The sequence below is a fragment of the Trichosurus vulpecula genome, chromosome 6 (genome assembly GCF_011100635.1).
Source record: "Trichosurus vulpecula isolate mTriVul1 chromosome 6, mTriVul1.pri, whole genome shotgun sequence".
Taxonomy (NCBI): domain Eukaryota; kingdom Metazoa; phylum Chordata; class Mammalia; order Diprotodontia; family Phalangeridae; genus Trichosurus; species Trichosurus vulpecula.
In genome coordinates this window covers 72097552-72122729 of record NC_050578.1, presented here as the reverse complement: position 1 = coordinate 72122729, position 25178 = coordinate 72097552, and the positions used below count along the sequence as shown (strand labels likewise).

The window sequence follows — 25178 nt, the reverse complement described above, 5'->3', positions numbered from 1 at the left end:
TAAGTGATTATAGCAAAAGAGGAATATACTGTACTTTTCAAAATTTTAAGGTTTCCAAGTTTTCTTATATCAATTAATTTGATTTTGTCGTAAGTAATTTTCATAAAAACCACTGTACCTGTGAAAATAGTTGCTACTGAAAAAAATTATTGGGAAAAATTGAAAGCTGTCTGGTAGAAATTAGTTTTAGACCAACATTTTTAAACTATAGTGAACTCAACATTAGTATATCATCTGAATGTTACAGGTCATACCATAAAAAAATTCAAGTGAGTCAGATCAAATATCTTTCATAGCTATAGTGAAGGGTTAAATTATTGTTTAAAAAAACTAATTTTTTTTGTATCTTTTATTTTTAATCATGCTTACCATCCCTTCCTTATTACTATCCACAGAAAGCTACCTCTCATAATAAAAATTAAAAGAGAAATGGGACAGGGAGGAGGAAGTTGAGCAAAATCAACTGACTCCTCAACCTTGTTTGACATATAGATTTGCTAATCAATCAACCAGTTGGCATCTAAAAGTTCCAAGCATTGCAAAAAGTTTTTTTAATCATCAGTATACCAGTGTTTGTATAGTCTTACCAAAGATCCAAATTTTTTTCATGGCAGCAGCCAGCATTTTCCTAACTTTTATCTGTGGTAAAGCTTGGCCATCAGTTATATAATCTTCAGTTTTGTTCTTTCTATTTACATTGTTGTAGTCATCAAATATATTGTTTTCTAGGATCTACTTATTTCACACTATGAGTTCATACATGTTTCCCGGAGTCCTCTAAATATGAATTTCATCATTTCTTATGGCACAGTAATATTTGTTCAGCAATTCCCAGTGATGGGCATCCATTTTGGCCCTCATTCTTTGCAAAAACAAAAAGTATCATTACAAATAGTGTTGTCCTGGTGAATCCTCCCTGGGGGGGTGAATTCTTAATGGATGCAGGTGGAAATAGTTAATTTTGATTACTTTTTCTAAAGTACTATACCCATGGATCTCTGTTCTCATTGTTTCGTGAGTTCTCTCCAATAATTTGAATCATAAGCTTTTTCATGCCTGCTCATCTTGTGTGACTTTTATCCATGTTCATCCAAAAATTTGCTATGGGGATTCATCCCGTATGCTAAACCTTCATCTCTTTTTTCTGTCAAGAACTCTCTGGCTATCTACCTGTCATCTGTTATTTTTGTAATTTTTGTTACTGAACATTGAAAAACTTTTGAAAGAATAATGCAGCTGGAATTGGGACAAGTAAGTTATTGACTGGGAAAAAATTAGTTATAGCATATCCCTGATATTGAAGCTATATAGGTAAGTAACAGAAATATTACTGAAAGCCATTTACCCATTTGATAAATGGTCAAGGAATACAAAGAAACAGTTTTCAAAAGAAGGATTACAAACTATTAACAAACAGGCATGAAGGAGTATTTCAAATCACTCATGATAATAAGAATGTAAGTCAAAATAACTGAAGTTTTAACTTACACATAATACATCATTATACCAAAGATGACAAAATATTGGAATAGTCAGTATTGGAGACGTTACAGAAAGATTCTCATATCAATCTACTATTGGTCTAGATGAAAGTTGTCTAAGTCTTCCAAAAGTAATTTGAATTAGCTCAGATACTTATGAAAAGGATCATAGTAGGCATATGCTACACAGAGTCTTTTAATAAAAGAAAGGCCTCCCATAGGCAGAAATATTTATAGCAATAGCACTTTTTTATTGTAACAACGGTTCATGAATAAAACGGAATATTACTGTGCTCTAAAAAATGATTAGAGAGAAAGAGAGATGAGAAGCCTTACATGAAGTGATACAAAGTGACCTAAACAGAATCAGGAAAACAGTATACATAGTGTTTATACGAATGTGAAGAGTGTAATAATAAGTATAATATTGAGAGTTTAATAAACTCTCATAGTTTCAAAGTTCTGTGACAGTATAATAAAGCAAGCTTGGTTCCAAAGAAGAGATATGACAAAGCACTTTCTTCTTTCAGAGGTTGGGGCAGGGAGGGAAAGGGTCAATGGGAATGAAACATGGATAATATCATAATTTTTGATATATTCATTAGTTTCACTGAACTGTTTCTTTCTCTCTCTCTGCCTCTCTCTCTCTCCCCCCCCACTTTCTCCCTGCTTCCCTTCATCACTCCCTCTCTCCCTCCTCCCCTCTTTCTCCCTCTCTCTTCCTCCTCCTCCTCCTTCCTATTTGTGGGAAACAGATTATCCTGATATTTACCTAACTAAATTGATGTGACTGATTCTGATTAACGGACAAGGTATAGTCTCAGAAGCCCAAATATTCTGAAATTCGTAAAACCTGCCTCAAACTGTACAGGAGGTAACCAAGCAAGAGTAGACTTTGTATTTTCACAGCATTCAAAGAACCGTTGTAACACACCGATGCATAACAGTATTTCAGCTTTAGTCTTCTAACACTAAAGACAGTAATTTGATGATTGTTCTGTTTTTCTCTATAAGTCACATACAAGATTATCCTTGCAATTCTGCTTTTGCATGCAGTCATTTTGTCATGTACTCAGATCCACTCCCCTTCTCCCTTTCCCTCTGTTACAGGTACCACTAATCCTAATCATCCAGGTTTAAAACCTTGGCGTTGTCCTTAATTCCTCACTCTCCCTCATCCAGTATATCTATTCAGGTGCCAAATTAGATTGTTTCTACCTGTATCTATCTATCATGTCTCTCCCCTTTTCTGTACTCCCATGGCTGCCACCCTAGTTCAGGCCCTCAGCTAGTTCTCACCAGAGCTATTGCAGCTGCCTTCTAATGGGCTTCCTGCCTTATGCGTCTCTTCTCTGCAATTTCTCTTCCAGATACCTGCCAAAGTCATTTTCCTAAAGTTCATGTCTGACTATGGCACCTGGCTATTCATTAAACTTCAGTGGCTTCCCATTGCTTCCAGGATCAAATATGCACTGCTCTGTTTAACTTTTAAAAAGTTTTTAAAAGTTATTTGTTTTTTACATCACTATAATTTTCCTCAATGTCCTCCCTCCTGCTCCCAGAGAGCCATCCCATATAACAATAGTTTTAAGGGAAAAAAATGAGGTGAGAACAAGGGAAAGAAAAATCAGCATAACTCATCAGTCCATCCAAAAAAATCCTAAAAATACGTTCAATGAACTATATTCATGGACCTCTTCCACCTCTGCAAAGGGATGCAGTGGGAGTGTCTTCTATAGTTCTTATTTCCAGCCATTCCTGGTAAAGTGTGACTGATTTTGGTGGGGGAGGGGCTAGTCTTTCCACTTACATTGTTGTAGTCAATTTGTATGTTGCTTTTTTGACTCTTTACATCAGCTGGTGTAGTTCTTAACATGCTTCTTTGTATTTATCATGTTGGCCATTTCTTATAGCATAGTAATATTCCATAACATTCGTGAGCCACCGTTTTTTAGCCATTCCTCAATAAATAGGCATCTACTCTGTTACTTTGTTTCTTTTTTTTTTCTTTTTTGCTAGAAAGTAATGGTTTAAATATTTTGGTATATATGGGCATGTTTATCTCATCTTCTGGGCATTTTAATTTTTTATTTGCATTAAATCCAAATTGCTTTCCATAATCATTGTACTGATTTACAGCTCCACCAACAATATACTTGTATATCTATTTTCCCACCACCTCTCCAATATTGACTATCCCTTTCTTTTTTCATTTTTGACAATTAGTGTGGCGTGAGGTGAAATTCAAGAGTTGTTTTGACCTGCATTTCTCTTACTAGGGATTTGGAGAATTCTTTCATACGCAAGAAAATAGTTTACAATTTACAAATAAGAAAATAGTTTACAATTCTTTCAAGAATACTTTGTTCATATGCTTTGACAACTTATCTATTGGTCAATGGATTCTGGTGGTTTTTTCTAATGGAAAAAATATCTTTGTGTCCTATGTAAATAAACATCTGTGTATTGGATACCAAACACTCACAAGAGAAATATGATACAATTTTTTTTCCCATTCAGCCCCTTCCCTTCTTATCTCAAGTGTATTGATTTTGTTTGTACAGAAACTTTGCACTTTCATGTAAGACAAATTATCTGTTTTAATTCGTAATTGCCTTTGTTTGGTAAATAATGTAGCTCCTTCCTAGAGCTAATGATCTACTTCTTTTCTAATATTTTCTAATACTAAGATTGCATATTCATTTAGAATGCATTGTGGAATGTGGCATAAGTTATTAGTGTAAGTCTAATTTATTCCAGACTGTTTCCCAGTTTTTAACAAATAGTGAGCTTTTCTAAGTAGTTTGTGCTTTCCGGTTTGTAGAATATGATTTTATTGAGTTCCATTGTTTCTTACTCTCCTTTGTCTAGTCTATTTTATTCATCTACCTCTATTTTTTTCAATAAATACCATTTTTATTCATCTATCTCTATTTTATTTTTTAATAAATACCATTTGGTTTGATGACTGCTGCTTTATAATGTAATTTGAGGTCTAGATATGCTATTCCCCCTTTCACTCTACCTCTTCTCATTATTTCCCTTGATATATTCTAGATCAAGTTCTATAAAGTATCCCTTTCTAAATTTGATTCTACAGCATTAAAACTGTAAATTCACTAGTGGTAATGTCATTTTGATTATATTGCCATGACCCAGCCTTAACATTTTTCCCTCTATTTAAATTGCCCTCTCTTTCTTTACAGAGTAATTTATAGTTGAATACTTACAAGTATTTTGTGTTTTGGCAGATTGTTCCCCTTTCAAAATACATTTTATTGCTATCTTTTGTTTTCTCCTAATCTGTATTACCCAGTGCATATGGCCTGTCCTTGGCATATGTAGTATTTTAAAAGTAGTTATTTGGAGTAAAATTTCCATTTCTGTTATTGTCTCTTAGATTTTGCTCTTTTTTTCAAAAATGCTGTTGATTTTTAAAAGTATACTTGTTGTAGCATTTCCATTTGTAGAATGTCTTACCCCATGGGAACAGACTTCAGATCTCTCTCACATCCATTCTCCTATAGGTCTTCTTCCTGAGAAATTCAGAAGTGATTTTCTCTTTCATTTTTAATCCTTTTCTTGAGTATGGTATATCACATATTTCCCTCTTCCCTTCCCTCTACCCTTTTATGTGCCTTCCCATTCCACAAAAACATCGATTCACCCATGGCCAAGTACTGAGAGGTTTAGTCCATGATGTTACAAGCCTCTTTCTCCCCTATTATTTCTTCTATCTTATTTTTGCTTTCACCTTTTTGAAAGGGTGAAAATGCTTTTGCACTTATTTGTGTCTTATTAAAAAAAACTCTTAATCTCATTACTATTTTATTTGTGTTGTTGTTAATTCAGTAGATGTATTTCTCTTTTTTATTTTTTACTTTCCCTTTTTCCTGCCTCTGGGGTAATTAATTTCACCTTCTGTGCCTTCTTTGGATTCTGTATTTGTTTAATCTTCTTGCATTTTTTGTTGTCTGGGGTTTTTGCAAGAAAAACAGTTTGTCTGGCTTTCTTTATAGGAATGCTTCAAAAGCCTCTTTAAAATTTAACTCCTTGCTTTTTTTTTTTAACACATGATTCTCTCCTGTGGTGTTTCTTTGGTCTTACATAGTCTTGGGTCTCTTTGAATTTCCTTTCCTTTATATTTGAAAGTCTTTCTCCTGGTCACTTACAGAATTTGTTGCTTGCCTTTAAGAATTATTCAATTTAATCACTGTATTTCTTGGATTTTGTAACTTAGGCTTTTTTTTTTCCTGGAGGCTCTGTGTGTGTGTGTGTGTGTGTGTGTGTGTGTGTGTGTGTGTGTGTGTTTAGGGTGGTGCTATATTAGCACATAACAGATTAGTGATTAGACTTTTTTGCTTTCAGTTGATTAGTTTTTGCCTCATTGGGACTTTTGTTCCAGACTGTGGGCAATAGCTGAAGTGGTTTTTGTCCTTTGCTCCTAATTCCTGTTTTATAGAGATTTGAGAGGTCATGAGGAGGGTAGAAAGTGTCTAGCTCTCCGTCTTGGTAGCCATGTGACCCAAAAGTGCCTCCATGTGACTTTTAAATCCCTTTATCACACAACCATTAGCCACTTTTCCAACCCTTCCCAAGCTTTCTGGTCCAGTCAGCCTGGCCTCCTGTTCTCCCTTCCCTCTCTGCACCTTTGCGCACAGCTGCAGGACACTACCGCTTCTCATCGTCTTCTTACAATTCCTTGTTTGCTTCAAAATTCTGCTCAAGTTCTACCCTGACCCTGTCCCCTGACTGCTCCTGCCTTATTCCCTCTAATTATCCCATAATCCTTGTTGTAAGTGTTGCCTCCCTTGATAGAATATATGTTCCATGGGTGCAGGGATTACTAATTTCATTTTTGATTCCCTTAGTACTAAACACAGTACCTGACACATGGCATGTGTTTCACAAATGCTTTTTTACTAATCAGTGTCATCTGATATAAAAAATATGTGGTACAAATGGGAAATCTTGATATGCTTCCTGTTTGAATGAGCTACTAGCTGCATAGCACTCTCCTGAATTGTCACATAAACTTAGTGCATTCACTTAATGCCATATTGAACTCATGTATGAAATCTCAGAAATTTTTTATAAGCATGTGGAGACATCATAGTAAAGGATATTATCAAATTGGAAACAAAAACCATCATTATATTTGAGTTTGTAAGAATGATGTCATGGAATGCTTTTGTGTTTCTGCACCAGCATGCTCTGGACCTTCAGCTTGCTGTGGCAAATATTTTGCAATCCCTGGTGCATACAGAGAGAAACCAGCAAGTGATGTGTGAAGCTGGGCTTCATGCACGCCTTTTACAAAGATGCAGTGCTGCACTGGCTGATGAAGACCACTCCCTGCACCCACCCCTCCAGAGAATGTTTGAAAGGCTCGCTTCTCAGGCACTGGAGCCCATCGTACTGAGGTCAGTGACTTCTCTTTTTCGCATTTGAGTGGCGTTAGTAATAATACCAATTCATTTATTCTTCTGGACAAAAGTTATAAGGTTATGACCTGGACCTGTGATTTCAATGATATAGAGAGCTCCTTCTACTGATACAGGTCAAAGCCTTTTGTGCAACTCAGAGTCATAGAAAGTTTGCCTATATCACCTGTCGTTTAAATGACTTACCCAAGGTCTCACATCTAGCATGTGTTTGATGTGGGACTTGAACCCAGGTCTTTCTGTCCTTGAGGCCAGCTCTCTGTCTACTGTACCCAAATGCTCACCAGTTAAGACTGGATGCTCATCAGCTAATGGACATTATTTTATGTCATTTATTCTTCCTTTCCCTCGTTGAACTTAATATTTGTCAGGGCCTCCAAGGCTGAGAAGCCTGCAAGTATGAGCGTGCTTATGGATCACATGTCCATTGTTTGAAGATCAGCCTGACTGAGTTTGGAAAGGTTCTTCACCATGTTAACTGAATGGATGAGAAAGGCTTTTGCAACTGTGACTCTTAAAGACTCTTTCCTCTATAGAAGGGTGACAGTCTGTGTTGGTGGAGAGGGAAGTGGATACACTGAAAAAATTAAACTGTCATTATTGAAGTAATAGGATATCCTGGGATTGGAGCATTTTCAAAGCAATATCTGTTCTTTTAATTGAACATGATTTTTTTCTCTCAAAATCAGCATTTTTTTCTTACAACTTCATACCCAACCATTGTTTTTATTTTTAATGATGGATCAAGTGATATTCACAGACTTGTACTTTGGTGTTAGCATTAAATCTTGGTCTCTATTCTTTTTTGTTGCTGTTTGATTATTTGTGTTTTGTTTTTGCTAGCCTAATACTATTAAAGTTCAAAAATAACACCACAAGCCTTAGGTCTCTAAATCTGGACCAAGGTAGAAGACTTGTTAGTGTTACACAGAAAACACTGGATTACAAGTGTAATGGAGGGAGTGATCAGGACACTGTGATTACATAATTTTATGTCATCCCAATTAATGAAGTTACTACATCACTGTTATAGCTGGTATTTATATTAGCTTTAAGGTTTGCAGCATTCTTTAGCAATTTTATCTCATTTGATTCACATAACATCCCTGTAGGTTCTATTATTATCCCCATTTGACAAATGAAGAAACTGAGGCAGAGATTTAGTACCTTGCCCAGAGTCACCTGGCTAATAAGTGTCTGGGCAAGATTTGAACTTCCTGACTCCAGGTGTGGTATTCTGGGCACTCTGGTGCCCCCTAGCCACTTGTTATGGAAAGTAATGGGCAGGTAGAATGATATGATCTGGTCTTAAGATCCAGAGGAGTATCCAAGCTGTGTGACCCCTTTCTGAGGTTTGAAGAGCTTCCTCCACTGGGCTGCGTAGAGTTCGTGGGTGGCTGGCCACTGCTCACAGGGGAGTCTTATGAGATTCTTTAAGAGGAGAAATCCAGGGTGGTAGCACCACAATCTGGTGAGACAGTAGAGAGTCCTTTGGAGATGCTACATTGTGTTTCTACTTCCTTAAAGTTATATCTCACAAGACCCAACCACTGTCCTTAACTTTAATGGTGAGCCAGTAGAAACAATCAAAGCAAAGGCATTTACTGAAAGGCATCATAAGAAAAATAACAATTCTCTACCTTCCCACATTCTCCCACAATTATACACAGTGCTGTAGGGCAGACAAATAGAGTGCAGCGGTAGACTGGAACCCATGGAGGAAATTGAGACCTCCTGCGCTACACGGCCACATGTCATGTCATGGTGTCAGGTCATTCAGCTCAGCTCCTTGGACCTGTTCCTCTCTGTGCCTCACCTTCCACTAAACAGGGCTGGTTGACTTCTTTACTGACCATGACTATGTACTTGAGAGCTGTTTCTTGCTTTGATTCATTCCCTAGAGGAAAATGGCTTGCTCCTTGTTGGGTTACCAGGAATGTGTCTGACCTTTGAGTGAGCCAGTGACTAGCTGCCTTCTAATTCTGTCTAGGTTGAATAAAAAAAGCTTCACAACTGGTAAGGGGAGCAGAGTGTAGACATTTCTGGGCACTTCCTTTAACACCCTAATACCTCATTGTTTCTGTATCGTGAGTAATTTTAGTATAACCAAGCAAGAGGGAAATCAGTTGATTCAGAGTATCTTGGTCAACTCCCTGCCATTAAATCAGGTAGTTAATAATGAAATACTTATTAAACACATATTTTATGCCAAGTGTTCTGCTAGGCACTAAGAATATAAAAAGGGCAAAAATATTGTCTCCCAACTCTGTGTGTGTGTGTTTTTTCTCATAACATCCTTATAGGGCTAACACTCTCCCTCTCCCTCTCCCCCTCTTCCTCCCTCCCTCTCTCTCTCTCTCTCTGTCTCTCTCTCTTTCTCTCTCTCCTTCTCCCTCCCTCCCCCCCTTCCTCCCTCTCCTTCTCTGTCCCTCCCTCCCTATACCTATAAGTGTGTGTGTGTGTGTGTGTGTGTGTGTGTGTCTATATATGTATATTTATATATGTGACCTGGACCAAGATAGAGCAGTGGAAACAGAGTAGGAGCTGTCACACATGGAGGCTGCTTCTTTGTGGCAGACAGGAGTAAAGGAGGAGATAGTAGGCTAAGACATCTAAGTGATGTCAGATGAGGAGAGCAGAAGATGAACTGGGGGAAGCAGAAGGAGTGAGATGAGAAGCTTGAAGAAGGGTGAACACATTTGTAATAATTATGGCAAGTGGGGTAGTGAATTAACTAGGAAGATGTAAAAGATGGTTCACCTTGTTGAGACAAGGGCCTAGCTGAGATTCTGTAATACAGCCTTGTTGTGCATATACATTATGTACCACCATCAGTGGTACATAAATAGAAGTGAAGGGCTAGGATTTGGCAGTGGATATAGACTTGGACTGGTTCACCAAAGTGTCTAGATAGGGAAGGAAGGATGATGAAGTCAGTGCAGACTGTTCATTTTGGCACAGTGCATAGAGTGCTGGGCCTGAAGTCAGGAAGACTCATCTTCCTGTCACATCCGGCCTCAGACACTTATTAGCTGTGTGATCCTGGGCAAGTCACTTAATCCTGTTTGCCTCATTTTCCTCACCTGTAAAATGAACTGGAGAAGGAAATGGCAAAGCACTCCAGTAGCTTGGTCAAGAAACTCCCAAATGGTGACATAAAGAGTCAGATACAACTGAAACGACTGAACAACAAAAAATTTAACAACCATTGAAAAGGCCTTTTTTGTACCCAGCCATGCATACTTAAAGAAGTACCCTTAATACAGTAGAATAAAACACAACTTGGATAGGGTCCTGTGTAAACAGGCTTTTCAAAATATTCTGTTATTTATAAGCATTATTTTTTCACTTTGATTTTATGAGGTTACTTATATGGAGAAGTGAAAAATGAAAAATATAAAGGACTGGCAAGGCATCTAATAAAATGAAAGGAAATTTTTTCTTAAACCTATTTAAAATCAACAATAGATATGAAAAATTCAGAGTAGTAAGCTATGTAGTAGTAGACAGCTAGGTGGCACAGTGTGTAGAGCTCTGAGCCTGGAATCAGGAAGACTTGAATTCAAATTCTGTCACAAATACTTAATAGTTACGTGACCCGAGGCAAATCACTTAACCTCTGCCTCAGTTTCCTTAACTGTAAAATGGGGATAATAACACCTACCTCCCAGGGTTGTTGTGTGGGTGAAATGAGATACTATTTGTAAACTTGTAGCAAAGTGACTGACACATATTAAGCAATAAATAATTGTTTCCTTTCTTCTTTTAGAGAAATTTGTAGAAACGCAAATGAACCGATGTCGAGAAAGCAGAACTAAGACAATAGTGTAAACAATGAGTTCATTTATGTAAAAGAAAATAAGAATGAAAGCCCTCCGAATTCAGATTAATTTAATGACTGATGTTGATTCTAAATCATTAATGATAAAATAGAATTTTCTTTTGGATAGAGAAGCAGTGAACCGCACATGCAGAATGCTGTTTCTACTGTCAAACATTGCAGATGTGTTGGTCTATTTTGCATAACTATTCCATTTGTTACAAGAGACAGTTCTGTAGGGACTAGAGTTTTTGGAAAGTAAGTACTATAAAAACAAATATATCAATAAAACTTTAAAAGAGAAAGTGGGAGGTATTGCTAACATAAATTACATTGTTTATATTTGATGTTGTAAATATGTATATTTGCTTTTCCATGGCAAATTCACTAAACTTCCATTTAATTGATTCTCTTTATTAGGGAATTTTTACGTTTGGCAAATCCTTTAAATTGTGGTGCCTGGGATAAAAAACTTTTAAAACAGTATCGCATCCACAAACCCAGTTCATTAAGTTATGAACCAGAGATGAGAGGTAAGTGGAATCTGAATTCTCTCTTTTACATTCTGTGTATCATTTTTGTGATCATTCACCTGGATATGTTGAATGACTATAATTGGTAAGTAGGTAAATACTTAAACAGGCCATCTTAATGGCATTATTGAAATACAAGCAGCCATATGCAAATGAGATATTTCCAGACAATTGGAAAATTGAAGTCTCAACAACAAAGTAAGAATTCTGTAACACTTGCAATGATAAATTGGCGTAGTTGGCCATTTTCATTGCTGTGATATACTCAGAAACGAGTTTTTAATGTTCTCTAACTTAGACTTTCACCAACAACATTGTGATACCATTGGGTGAACTGATGCAAGAAACATTTGGTATATAGCCTATGGCAATTTTTTCTGTTCCCATTGTCTTCTGGAGTTTCCTACCTGCTCAATAGGAAAAGAAGCTCCTTTCTTGGGAATATCTGAGTTGCATTACATGGAAGCCACTCTTGTTGTATTGACAGAGTAGTTATCTTCTCATTGTTTATGGTAAAATTTTATTTCCAGGACCATTAGTAATCAGAATGAATTTAAAATGAAATGTGCTGCAACTAATGTTTTAATTATTGTTTGATGGATTGAAATTGATGCAGTAATTGAATAGGACAGGAAAAACATTGTCATGACAGGAAATCAGGATTCCTTAAGTCATCCTTTTCTTTTGTGGAAATTACTAGCCTCAGCAACTAGTAGTGTTTGTGTTATATAAACTTCATGGTTTCTTTGGAAACTGTGGAAGCACTCAGCTGAGATAATATGTCTAAAGTGTATCATAAAGCACTGTAATTTTAGCTATTATTCTTCATCTCATAACTGCCTATTAATTAATGTCTGTTACCTGGGAGTTTTTGTTTTATGTATATTTGGATTCCATTGCTCCTATCAGAACTGCCATGTATCCAGCACTAAGTCATTTTATCAAAAAAAAATCCTAAATTTTTTTTAAAAATCCTAAAAAGTCCTAAAATATTAAAGATTAGCTTGGAAATACAAACACATATAATCTATTGTTTATGATATTGATACTTTAAGACATGACTTCTCTGTCAATGGATACAATGCAAGAATTTTTGAAATTTTAGATTCTCGAAATAGTTATATTTTATTTGTAGAATCATAGGAAAATTTATATATCTTTTTTTACTTTAACAAATATGTTGATAATTAAATGTTAACAAAAATATGTTTTGAATCCCATTATTTCTATGAAAAGAAAGCTATAACCAGGAATAAGATTTCTTTTTGTCTTCTCAGTGACAATTTTAGTAAGAATAATAGACTAGGTAATAAAACTTTAGGTTTTAATCATTTCTCAACCCATTTGTCAATCTCAAAATCTTTAAAGGGTAAATGTACATATAAATTAATTTTCTCTAAGTTCAAAGAGAATATGTATAAAGATTTTTGTAGATTAAGATAGCATAATATTTTAAGTATCATACATATATAAATGTAATGTATTAAAATTTAGTAAGTTTATATAAAGACAGTTGTATAATGAAGAGAGTGCTGAAATCAGAGACAGGGCCTGGGTGAAAATCCATCCTCTACTCCTGATTAACCATGTGGCCCTTGGGCAAGTCACTTGGCCTTGCTGAAATTAATTTAAAACAAACAAACAAAAAAATTAAAGCACAAAAAAGTAGCTAGAAAGAAGGAGAAAACTGAGAAATAATTTTTTTAAATTAATTTTACACTTTTTACTTGTAATTGGGGAAAATTTAATGAAATAAATAAGAATCTATTAAAGAGGAAAAAAAAACACTTTTTTCCTTATAGGTAGTATGGTCACATCTGTTGAAGGACTAGGTTCTGATAACGTATTTAGTTTACATGAAGATAACCACTATCGGATAAGCAAGAGTTTGGTAAAATCTGCCGAAGGAAGCACTGTACCTTTGACGAGGGTAAAGTGTTTGGTCTCAATGACAACTCCACATGATATCAGGCTGCATGGATCATCAGTTACCCCTGCTTTTGTTGAGTTTGACACATCGCTTGAAGGATTTGGGTAAGTACTTTATTTAAGTCCTCTATATATATGTATGTCTACATATATTTATCCATTTAAAAAGAACATGGCATATTAATTAGAGTACTGAACTCTAAGGTCATGAAGTTATGCAGTTGTGGAGTCATGAGGGCTTCAAATCCAGCCTCTTATACTTACAAACTGTTTAACTTGTTTGAGCTTCAGTTTTTTCATCTACAAAAAAAAAAAAAGAGGGGCCTGACATCTAAGGTCCTTACCAGCTTTGAATCTGTAATCTGATTTGTTTCACGGCCAAAGTGCTCATCATCAAGTGGCCAGCTTGCTGGTGATGTGCCTCTCCAAACCTAGGTTTATCCTCAAACAGCAAGCATAGCTTGTCACCAGAACCCTACTGAAAGCCTTCCCAAATTTGTTGAATGTTCCAGAGCTTTCATTTCTTTGACCTTGCCCTCCGAACCAGTCATTGCCATGCTACAATAAGGCTTCAAAATAGAATTTGTTTTAGTCTTTCAAAGCTTCATAATTTCATCAGTTGGAGTCTTCCCTCAAATACTCAGAACACAAGCAAGGTCTCAGTACTGAAGTATGTGGTTCTTATGAGTTGCGGCTGAAAATTTTATTGCTCTGTGTCCCCCCCTAGTGATAAGCCTCTTTAGGCTAGTTCTCAGACGACAGACATACAGTATTCTGTTTATATAGGCTTTTGGAGGCCATGGCCAATTCTATTCCACAGTGTGGCAGGCAGGCTGTTAAATTTGGATACTTTCATTATGTACAGTTATCTTTAGCTGGGAAATACAAAACCAATGATGAGATAGAAGAAAATATGTTTCTGTTTAAAGTGTTTGTTTCTTTTCTTTTTTACTATTAATAGTTGCCTGTTCCTACCCAGTTTGGCACCTCATAATGCACCTACAAATAACGCTGCTACAACAGGTCTTACTGATGGTACTGTAATCAGTGGAATTGGAACTGGTAAATACTATTCAGTACATTTGGGTTTATGAGATTTTATTTTTTATAATTCCAAATTTTTCATTGTGTCATCCATAAATATATGTAAATATATATAAATCTCTCTCTCTCCCCCTCCCCCATAAATATATATCTCCTCCAGGTGAAAGATTCTTCCCTCCTCCATCTGGATTAAGCTACTCAAGCTGGTTTTGTATTGAACATTTTAGTTCATCTCCAAATAACCACCCAGTCAGACTTTTGACACTCGTGAGGCGAGCAAATTCTTCTGAGCAGCACTATGTGTGCCTTGCCATAGTACTATCAGCAAAAGACCGGTCCCTAATTGTTTCTACTAAAGAGGAACTACTCCAGAATTATGGTAAGTTTTTCCTTTTCCTTTGAGTACTGGGGAAAAAAAATAAAGTAATTTTGTTGGATCCAACTTTTAATCCATTAGAAAATTAATGTTGGATTTCACAAAGCCTCATATTAATGTTTTCAAAAAGTATTCCATGTTAAGTAACATACTAAAGTGTAATCATGAATCATATTAATTAAAGTATTTTATCATTAAGACTATATGAAGTGGTTCTCTATATTTTCAACTAATCTCAACCAGAACAAAATATAGACTTGAAGAGAGGGTAACCAGGTATATATGAATTTAGATTGACTTTGCTTGCTGAGGAACCAAACTTTTTGATGGTGCTTATTGGGGATTATTGGGTACTAGAAGGTGGTAGAAGGAAAATCTGTAAGTGGCGTTGGGTACTGCTGAGTTATCCAAACTACTTTCTCCCCCTTCCTGCCCCTCCAAATGCATTGAGCAAGTCAGGGCAGGAAGAGTATGAGAGAAAGTACAACAAGCACTAGAAAGGGAAGCCTGGGGAGCAGTGTTGTTAGGAGAGGATGTGGAAGGAAAAAGGCCAAAATAAAATCTCATTTGTTATCTATAGAGCAGGCATTCCACAGGGCACAGTGGAAGGGCTGGATAGCGTTAGAGTGGGAGATTGGAGGGATTGCATTGAGGAGGGTGGGGTTAGATTTGAACAATTACAAGGGGGGCCTGGAGGGGGCTCAGGATCGCAGGGATGGGCAGGAGTGTGTTAATTATTACAAAATGAGTTCAGGTAGATTCTCATGTCCTGGGTATTAGGCAGCTATGTGGGCTAGAGAGTGGCTAGGGGAGTTGAGGGGAAGGGGGTGGTATAAAGGCTGTCTAGATATGGGAAGGCAAGCCCCTTGAATCATAGAAACAGAATTTATTAGTTGGAAGGGACTCAATATTTATCTACTTAAACTCCTGCCTTGAAAATAAATCCCACAATATCACTGTACTTTAAGAAATGATGAGCTCAATGATTTTAGAAGTACTTGGAAAGAGTTGCATGAAATAATGAAGAGCAAAAAGAGTAGAACCAAGAGAACATTATATACAATAACAGCAGTATTGTTTTAAGAACAACTTTGAGTGAATAAGTTATTTTGTCTATTATAAATACCCAAATTAACTATAAAGGACATATGAAGAAAGATGCTATCTGCATCCAGAGAAAGAACTGATAAATAGAAGTATGTATAGAATAATTTTACATGCGTATACCTATTTGTGTCTAACGGTAACCATCTCTAAGGTTGGGGGGGGGGCGCGGAGAAAAAAGAAATTTGCATGATAATTTTGTTGTATATTTGAAAGGAATAGCAAGTTATGCATAGTAGATTTGCAGTTTCACGTGCAATGATCTTTTTCATTGTACTGTGTTATAGAAATACTTGTTTTATTCCACAAATTAAAAATTTTTGAGAGATCAAAAAAAGAAAAGAAATCCCGCTACAACATACTCTACAAGGGCCAAGTCATGTAAGCAAATTGTTTTCTTTTGTTTTTTTAAGTAGCACCCTGTGCAAAGGGTTCAAGTTAAAAAGATTAATGAGTCATAAAGAAGGTACTTATAATCTAGTGGAAAGGATAAGACATGTAGAGAGATAAATGAAAAATAAATTGTAAAATATGTGAATAGGAAAAGTCTAAATGATAACATTTGAGACCATTAAGGAGAGAGGCTGAGGAAAAGCTTCATAGAGGAAGGTTCTGCATACTTCATTCTACATCTCTTCATACAAGTCATCTAAGGTTTCTCTGAAACCTTCTCCTTCATTGTATTTTAGCCTCTTATTGGAGTACCTTTGGTCCTACCCAATACCAGTCTCTACTGTACACTAAACGCTGAACTACTGTATAATGAAGCACTACATACTGGAAAAGCATATAATGAAAAACCCATACAATATTAAGGAAATGCTGGCCCCATCACACTGAGGAAGCTACAGAATCATTAATGTGTATAGACCACAACAGAGGAAGATGTGTGATACACATTCTTAGAGCACATGATAAACAGGTCGAAAACTTATAGAAATATTTTGAAACAAGAAGGCATCATTTCACTAAGTGACAGTCACATCATATGCCATTGGCTTTGTAGAATGTAACTGAAATTGTTTTATCTTTGACTGGAGCTTTTAAACATTTCTTAATGTTTAAAATCCAAGAATGGAATTAAAAGGCCCTTCCTGTGTGACTTCCTCAAAAACAAAGCCAACCATATGTTGACAAAGAAGTATCTTCCAAATAACTGGGTCAAATGGGAAGTTTGTGTTGGCATTTCAGGATCAGGTCTTGTCACCAGAAATCTCAGAAGCTGACATTGTCCTAAGGAGGCAGCATGGAGTAATGGAAAGCAAGATGTCTTCAAAGCCAAGAAGATCTGGGCTCACATCCTTCTGGGAGCTCAGTGGCTGCATCACCTTGGGCAAGTCACTGACCTCAGTGTGGCAGTGAATTCTCCATGACTATAACTTGCAGCACAGATGTCAACTTGGGTTGGTAGAAGAAGTTTCTTCATTTCACAGATTCCTGTATCAAAGTAACAACAGATCCAGTTTCCATCCTTATCCCTATAAAACCCAGAATTGATGATTAGTTGTGACTGTACAGTGAAACAGGAAAAAACCATGTAGAATATCATTGCAAGCTGTAAATACTTAGCACTTGCGCACTACCTAGCCAAGGCATTGCCAGCTGGCTGGAATTATGGATCAGAATTTGTCTCTTTTTCATGGAATGTTCGGTGACACTTCCCCTCATTACAAATACAGCCCTCAAAATATTCTAGATAACTATCACTGAGCCACAATTGCCCACAATTACCTAGACCTAACATTGTTGCATAAAATGGGGTAGGGAAAGGGAATAAAGATTTATTAAGCATCTGCTATGTCCCAGGCACTGTGTTAGCTTTACAAATATGTTATTTGATCCTCACTGTGGGAGGATCTGTGGGAGACAGAGGTAGTTAAATTCTTATTTTACAGTTGAGGAAAATAAGGTAGAAAGAGGTTAAGTGATTAATCTAGTTTGAAACAGCTCATACATGTGAAGAACCAGAAAGTAATGACCCTTTATACCTATGGTGAGGAAGAGTTCATGAACAAAAAAGGGAAGAGCGTGATGAAAGAAGACAGATTAGACAATTTTGATTACATGAAAGTTGTTGCACAAACAAAACCATTTTGGTTAAAGTTAGAAGGAAATGGGTAATTTGGGGGAAGATATTTGAACAATTTTTCTGAACCTCATAAAGATCTTATGCCTAAAATATAGAATGAAGTGATTCACTTTTTTTAGAATAGGAGTCATTCCCCAGTTGATAAAGAGGTCAAAGGATATTAATGTGTAGTTTTCAGAGGAAGCAATCTAAGCTTTCAAAAGTTTTATGGTGAAAAAATGCTCCAAATCACTAATAGATATAAATTAAAGCAACTATAAGGTTCTACCCCTCCAAAATTGGATTGGCAGAGATGCAAAAAAAAAAAAAGGTAAATGTTGGTGAGGATGTAGGAAGAGAGGCACACATGATGGTTGGTGAAGCCATGAGGTGTTTTGGCCATCCTTGAAAGCAGTTTAGCAGTTTGGAATTGTGGCCAGAGGTCAATAAATTTAGAGTATCCTTTGACCTTGTGATAACAATACTAGGCCTAATAGAAGAAGGAAAAAGGAAGAGGTCCCATATTTCTAGAATATTTAGAGCAATTCTTTTTGTGCTGGCAAATATCTGACTAAGAGACTTGCTATCTACTGTGGGAATGAGTGAGCTAATTATGGCATACAGATTTAATGGAATATTACTGCCTGGTTAAAAAAATTTATGAAAGGGATGGTTGCATAGAAACTTCAGAAGACACGTATGAACTGAAGTGGAATGAAGTGAGCATAAGCAAACCAGATGTCTAGATCTATGATGATCTTGACAAGCTATAATATTGAGCTGAATTTAATAACATGAAATTCAGTAAGGATAAGTACAGAGTATTGTGCTGTCAATTCCACAAATATAAGTGAAGGATAGGTTCTAAACAGAATTTGGGAATTTGAGTGGATTGCAAGATCGATATTTTCAGCAGTTTAATGTAGTATCCAAAGAAACTTAATACAGTCTTAGGCTACTTTAAGAGAGATATAGCTTCCAGGAACAGAAGGTGATAATTCTACTGTCTTCTGTCCTCATCACACTCTGGACTAATGTATTCCATTCTGGGCATCTTAGTTTAAGAATAACATTGATAAAATGGAGAACGTATATAGAGAGAATATCGTTGTTTGTTGTCCTTCGTGCTCAAAGAGGACCAAAATGATATCACTATGTTGGGATCAAGACATAGTGTGTCCCACAGCAGCTGATCAGACCAGTACAAATTTGGAAGGCTCAAATAGTCAAGTCAGGCACAACTAGTCGACGTGAACTTTTGGAGTGGAGATGTATCTAAATTTGTGCATGTTGTGTTTTTTTTTTTGAGCTACTGCAATTCTGCTTTGCTCGTAGAGCACAGCACCTTCCTTGATGTGGGCATGCCTTGCTGATCCTGTGCTAGTGTCTACCATGTCTCACAATCAATCCTGTAGTTCTTCAGGGAGACCTTGAGAGTGTCTTTATATTGCTTCTTCTGACCTCTGTGTGAGCATTTGTCTTGTGTGAGTTCTCCGTAAAATAGTCTTTTAGGCAAATGTACATTCAGCATTCAAACAACATGGCCAGTCCATTGGAGTTGCACTTTTTGCAGTAAAGTTTGAATGCTTGGCAGTTCAGCTTGAGAACCTAATCCTGTCAGGTGATTGTCAGAATCTTCCTAAGACAATTCAAATGGAAGCGATTCAGTTTCCTGGCATGGTGCTGGTATACTGTCCAGGTTTCACAGGCATACAACAATGAAGTCAGCACAATGCCTTTGTAGACCTTCAGTTTGGTAGGCAGCCTAATACTTCTTCTCTCCCACACTTTCTTTTGGAGCCTCCCAAACACTGAGCTAGCTCTGGCAATGTGTGCATCAACTTCATCATCTACGTATACATCCCTGGAAAATTTACTGCCAAGGTAAGTGAACTTATCCGTAGCATTGAAAATTTCTCCATTTTCTGAGACTGATGGTTTCATAAATGGATGGTTCGATACTGGCTGGTGGAGAACCTCTGTCTTCTTGGTGTTAATCATCAGGCCAAAATTAGCACAAGTGGCAGAGAATTGATCCGTACTCAGTTGCATCTCAGCCTCAGAGGCTTTCTCAACAAACCATCATCAACCAATGCTGAAGCCATTGACTTTTTACCTCAGACTGAAGTCAGTACCTGCCTAGTTGAACTTCCAATTGAAGAAAAGAAAATTGAATGCCATTAGGTGCCTCTAGTATGGCAAAGCACCTTGTCCTGATTCTATTCCAGTGGAGATCTACAAGGCAAGGAGTCTACGAAAGATGACTGAAAACTTCTGGGTTACATGGCATGAGGAGGTTTGAGGATGCCTCCATTGTCCATCTCTGTAAAGGAAAAGGAAATAGGTTGTCCTGTGATAATCACAGGGATGGTCTCTCTCTTAGTTACTGCCAACAAAATTCTTGCCAGAGTCCTTAATAGTCTTTTGCGTATGGATTAGATGAAGTGACTGCTACGGTCTCTTCCACTTCTCAAATTCTGGGATCCTTCATCGACTAACACTTGACAAATCTCCTCACTACTAATACAGATCTCAAAATATCTTGGAGAAGTGCAATCAGTAAATTGTACTATAACCACACTATTACTGGCATCAAGCTGTTGTGGGCAGATAACCAAACATAATATTAATGCGTAGGAATTTATCTAAATCTGTTCTTAATATTGTTGCCGTGCCAAATATACCTAATTTTTGAGGTGCATGGCATGAAATTATTTTTTTAATTATAAAGAGGATATCAAAAAAGAAGCTTCTCTGCTACTGGAAATGTTTTCTGTGAGCCTGTCTCTTATTTACATTTTAATACTGTCATTTAGCTATAGAATGTATTTGTTTTTCTGCTTGAGTAATGGTCGTTGGCCATTAAATGTGAATTAATAGTAGAAAGATTGTCACTTGCCTCAGTACCGTTTCTATCTGAAGTTCTTCAAAAATATGAGAAAAATGTGATGATGATGACCATAGTGGTGATAATGGTGGTGGTGGTCATAATAATAAATCTCATTCCTATAGGTCTTAAAAGATTTACACAGTACTTCATATAAAAGATCTCATTTGACCCTTATCTGTAACAGTCACCATTACAGTCAGTTCTTCTTTTACTTTCGTTTACAATTTGCTCTTCTTTTAACATGAATGCTCTCAAAGAAGTAAAGACTTCTATCATACTTATAGATGTTTCCTGCCTCCAGTCAACTGTGCAGTCCACTTTATTCAATGCTGTTTAAATTTTAAGAAAATTAAACCAAAGTTTCTTATCTCCCTTAGAGTTTTTTGTTATAAACCCAAGTGACGAAACCTATAGGGTTATTGTGGGGATCAAATGAGATAGTATTTATAGAGTCCTTAGCACAGTGTCTGGCACATGATCGGGGTTATAGAAATGCTGACTTCCCTTTCCTTCATAGCCACTTATAAAATAAAAACTCTTACGAAGTCATGAATAATAGTATTTATCTTTTGAATAGTTTGTGTAACCTAATTCCTTTGTATTCTTTATTTTCCAAAATTCTTATCTGGATATATTACTTAAAAACTAATCTTTGGGTAGTATTATATAGCATGTTATTATTTGGGTAGTACTTGGAAAGAATCACATGCTTGCTAATAGCATCGTGATGTTGAATGAAGAGTGATACTTAATATCTGTCTTTATGTATTTGCTTTAAAGCAAAGTCCTTAAATTGATCTAAATCACAGAGATGAGATTGGCATAAGTGTTCCATTAAGTTTTCTTTTTTGTTTTAGTCGATGACTTCAGTGAAGAATCCTCATTTTATGAAATCCTTCCTTGCTGTGCCCGCTTCCGCTGTGGAGAACTCATAGTTGAAGGACAGTGGCATCATCTTGTCCTGGTAATGAGTAAAGGCATGTTGAAAAACAGCACTGCTGCCCTCTATCTTGATGGGCAACTTGTCAATACAGTGAAGGTATGTCTATATTTTTAAATCCCTACACTATTGATATTTTTTATTTGTTTAAATTGTGTTCTTGCTCAAATTGGTCTCCACGTTGCTTCTGATGTGATGTTTTACACTCCTTACCCTATTCTTTGTATCACTGTATTAATGAATGACATGGGGGAGCACTTGTAGGGCAACAATGGAGTTGTGGACTGTAGGTTTGTGTATAAATGTAGAAGAGTCTTCTATACAGAGGCACATAATTTGAAGCTGTAAGGAGCATCTAATCTCACCCCATCATTGTACACACTGAAGAAATTTCACCTTCACAGAGGTTAAATGACTAGCCTGAGATCACAGCGACTCCAATGCAGCACTGTTCCCTTGAGCTGTGCTGCTTTTTGCTTTGGGTAGTAAAATATTATTTATAAATAACTTCTGATTCCCATTTCATGTCTGTATCTCTCCTTTCATCTTGCTTCTTGGATATATTGAGCCTTATTTTATTTATTAACACCCTGATCACATGTGACAGAGGGGGAAAGGTTTCCTATGTAAACTCCGGAGACAGGAGTATAAATGTAAAAATCAAGGAAAGATTATATTTTCAGGAGTAGAATTGTTATGCTTTGGTGTCTTTTAAAAAATGACCATCTTAGTTTGTAAACTTTTAAGAATGTTATAATATTAACTAATAAAGGCTAAATTTTTAAAGTACCTCAGAGGGAAAGATTCCAAGAGAATGAAAAAGATAAGATTATTAGTAGCATGAGCAGGTGACCAAGAAGATATCAGTAACTACCCATCCTCTTCTCATTACTTATAAAATGTTCATGAGAGCTCAGAGATCTCCTCAATGAAATGTAAGAAGCAGACAGACTTTCACAAATTCTTCTTCATAGCAGACCACGTCTTCAGAGTCACGCAGATGATTCACTTATATAGAGAATCATGTCTTCATGTTTGTTCATCACAAAAAACTTGAGTCAGTAGAGTGAAATGCCATGTTAAAGGCTCTCCTTCAATAAACAGACATGCAGTGTATGCTTCACCTTAATATCACAGCCTACATTTTTTCCCTCTGATTTTGCTGTATAGATACAATCATTTGGTGATTTTTTTTGTGTTTAAGCTTTATCTTTACTCTTAATACTTAAAATAAAGCTGAAGTATGGATTTTTAGATCAATTAGTGTTTAGTTTTGTTTTGTTTTCAAAAACTCTCTACTATCTCTGTTGCATTATCCAGGTCCTTTCTTCTTGTAAGCAGGCATACTGGGGTTTCTCAAATTATTGTCTGTATCCTAAAGTATTTGGGATTTTATGTAAGTCTAGACCACTTCATAGAACTATTTGGTTTTAGGATGCTTCATGATATTTATGTGTGATTTGTAGGTGATTTATAGTGATTGGAATTCACACTCATATAAAGTACCAGCTTGTAAATAAATAGGTTGGACTAAAAAAAAGAAATTATATAAAGATTTTTAATAGAATAAATCCAATTGAATAATAATTGTATTCAATAATTATCTGAGAATATGGCTACTTGAAACTGCAATTGAAAAATGGATAATTTAATCAACTTGGCTGATTTTCTGTACCCCCTACAATTCCATTGACTTTTTTGTTAATATTCAATTGAATAATAATTTTTAGCATCGTATGGACCTAGCAGTAGTGTGCCTTGAAATCTGAAATTAGACGTGGTACACAGGAGTTTGGAAAGTGAGCGAGAGAGAGAGAGAGAGAGAGAGAGTGTGCATGCGTGTGCGCGCATGTGCGCGTGTGTGTATTTACATTTTCCCACTGACTAACACATGCTGAAGTACTATAGCAAAAACACGAATTGCTGCATCTTACGTGCCCCAATGAGATGCTGATCTTTGGCTGCAACCTTACAATGGAATTTCGAAAGAAACATGATATGTGTTGCAACCACATCTTCTCCTTGAATCTGCTTGTCATTTTCTTGCATCTCTCTTGTTCTGTTGTCGGCTGTTACCAAAGAGCCAGATAGTCGTTCAGCCCACTGCTTCAGTCCCTGCCTCAAGGGCAGAGGTCCAGGCTCTGTTTGAGCACACAGACTTCTATCCTCTGCCCTTAGGCTTCCTGTCCTTAGCTGTACTTGGGACTTTTGCACAGTGTGAAGGTGCCCACTGACCTCTGGGGGATGTAGATATAAAGCATAAGTTAAACTTGCTCGTTTTCCTTTTCTGGCATACCTGCTTCTGTTCTGATTCATTTCTTCTCATTTTTCTTTATAGCTTCATTATGTTCACAGTACTCCAGGGGGTTCAGGTTCTGCAAATCCACCTGTTGTCAGCACAGTGTATGCCTATATTGGCACACCACCTGCTCAACGCCAGCTTGCTTCATTAGTATGGCGCCTGGGACCCACACATTTCTTAGAAGAAGTTTTGCCTATTTCAAGTGTTAATGTCATTTATGAACTAGGACCAAACTATGTTGGAAGCTTTCAGGCTGTACATGTCCCATGTAAGTACCCTTGTCCCTCTTAGCTAAAATTCCTCCTTTTAATGATTCATAAAAAAGTCCTCATGAATTGTGTACATTGTCACAGTCAATCAAAAAACTTTTATAAATTATCCAACAAATATTTTTTAATACCTGCTATGTGCAGGGCACTGGAAATAAAAATACAAGGAATAAAGCAATCCCTTCTTTTGAGAACAACAAGAATATTATTCTCTCTCTCCCTCTCTCCCTCCCCCTCCCTCCCTCCTTCCCTCTTTCTGTCTGTCTTTCTGTGCCCCTCCTCTCTGTCTCTCCCTCTCGCTGTCTGTCTGTCTTTCTGTGTCTCTCCTCTCTGCCTCTCTCTTGTTTCTTGCAAACTTTTTCGTCCTTCCTTAAAGCCTTCTATGTCTCCCCCTTCCCCCACCTTCTCAACTGAGAACCTTGCTTCATATTTTACAGAAACAAATGAGGCCATTTTCTGTGAGCTCCCACTTCTCCCTCCTTTCCCATCTCATATCACTCAGATGCCTTCTGCCACTATCTCCGCCTTCATCTGTTTCACATGATGCCAGAGCCTTACTCCTTACCAAAATTAACCCCTCTCCCTGCTCAAGCAGTTCCATTCAGATTGTCCCTTCTGTCATCCCCACTCTATCATTTATCCTCAATCTCTTCTCTGTCTACTGGTTCCTTCCCTACTCCCTGCCTTTGTCTCCCCCACCCTCAAAAAAACATCACTTTCTCCTTCCATCTCTACTGTCCATCTATATCTCTTCTGTTCTTTGTTGCTAAATTTGAAAAGAACATCTACAGTACGTGCCTCCAGTTTCTCTCCTCTCACTCCTTAACTCCTTACAATCTGGCTTCCAACTTCATCTTTCCGCCAAAGCTACTCTCCCCAAAGTCACATAAGTTAATTAGTTAAGATCTGGTAACAGCCAGATCTAATGATTTTCTCACTTGTCATTTTCTCAACTTTTTGCAGCCTTTGACACTTGGT

At 36.8% G+C, this 25178-nt stretch overlaps 1 protein-coding gene across 2 annotated transcripts in view; it reads left to right on the top strand.

The window, feature by feature from the left end:
• WDFY3 (WD repeat and FYVE domain containing 3) overlaps positions 1-25178 on the top strand; it is a 316638-nt gene that overhangs the window by 162363 nt on the left and 129097 nt on the right. For both annotated transcript variants that reach the window (XM_036763543.1, XM_036763542.1), the window contains 7 exons: positions 6690-6904; positions 11166-11278; positions 13081-13312; positions 14169-14269; positions 14412-14630; positions 21547-21728; positions 23968-24199. In XM_036763543.1, coding sequence (XP_036619438.1) covers positions 6690-6904; positions 11166-11278; positions 13081-13312; positions 14169-14269; positions 14412-14630; positions 21547-21728; positions 23968-24199 — 1294 coding nt within the window. The remainder of the gene's footprint in view (positions 1-6689; positions 6905-11165; positions 11279-13080; positions 13313-14168; positions 14270-14411; positions 14631-21546; positions 21729-23967; positions 24200-25178) is intronic.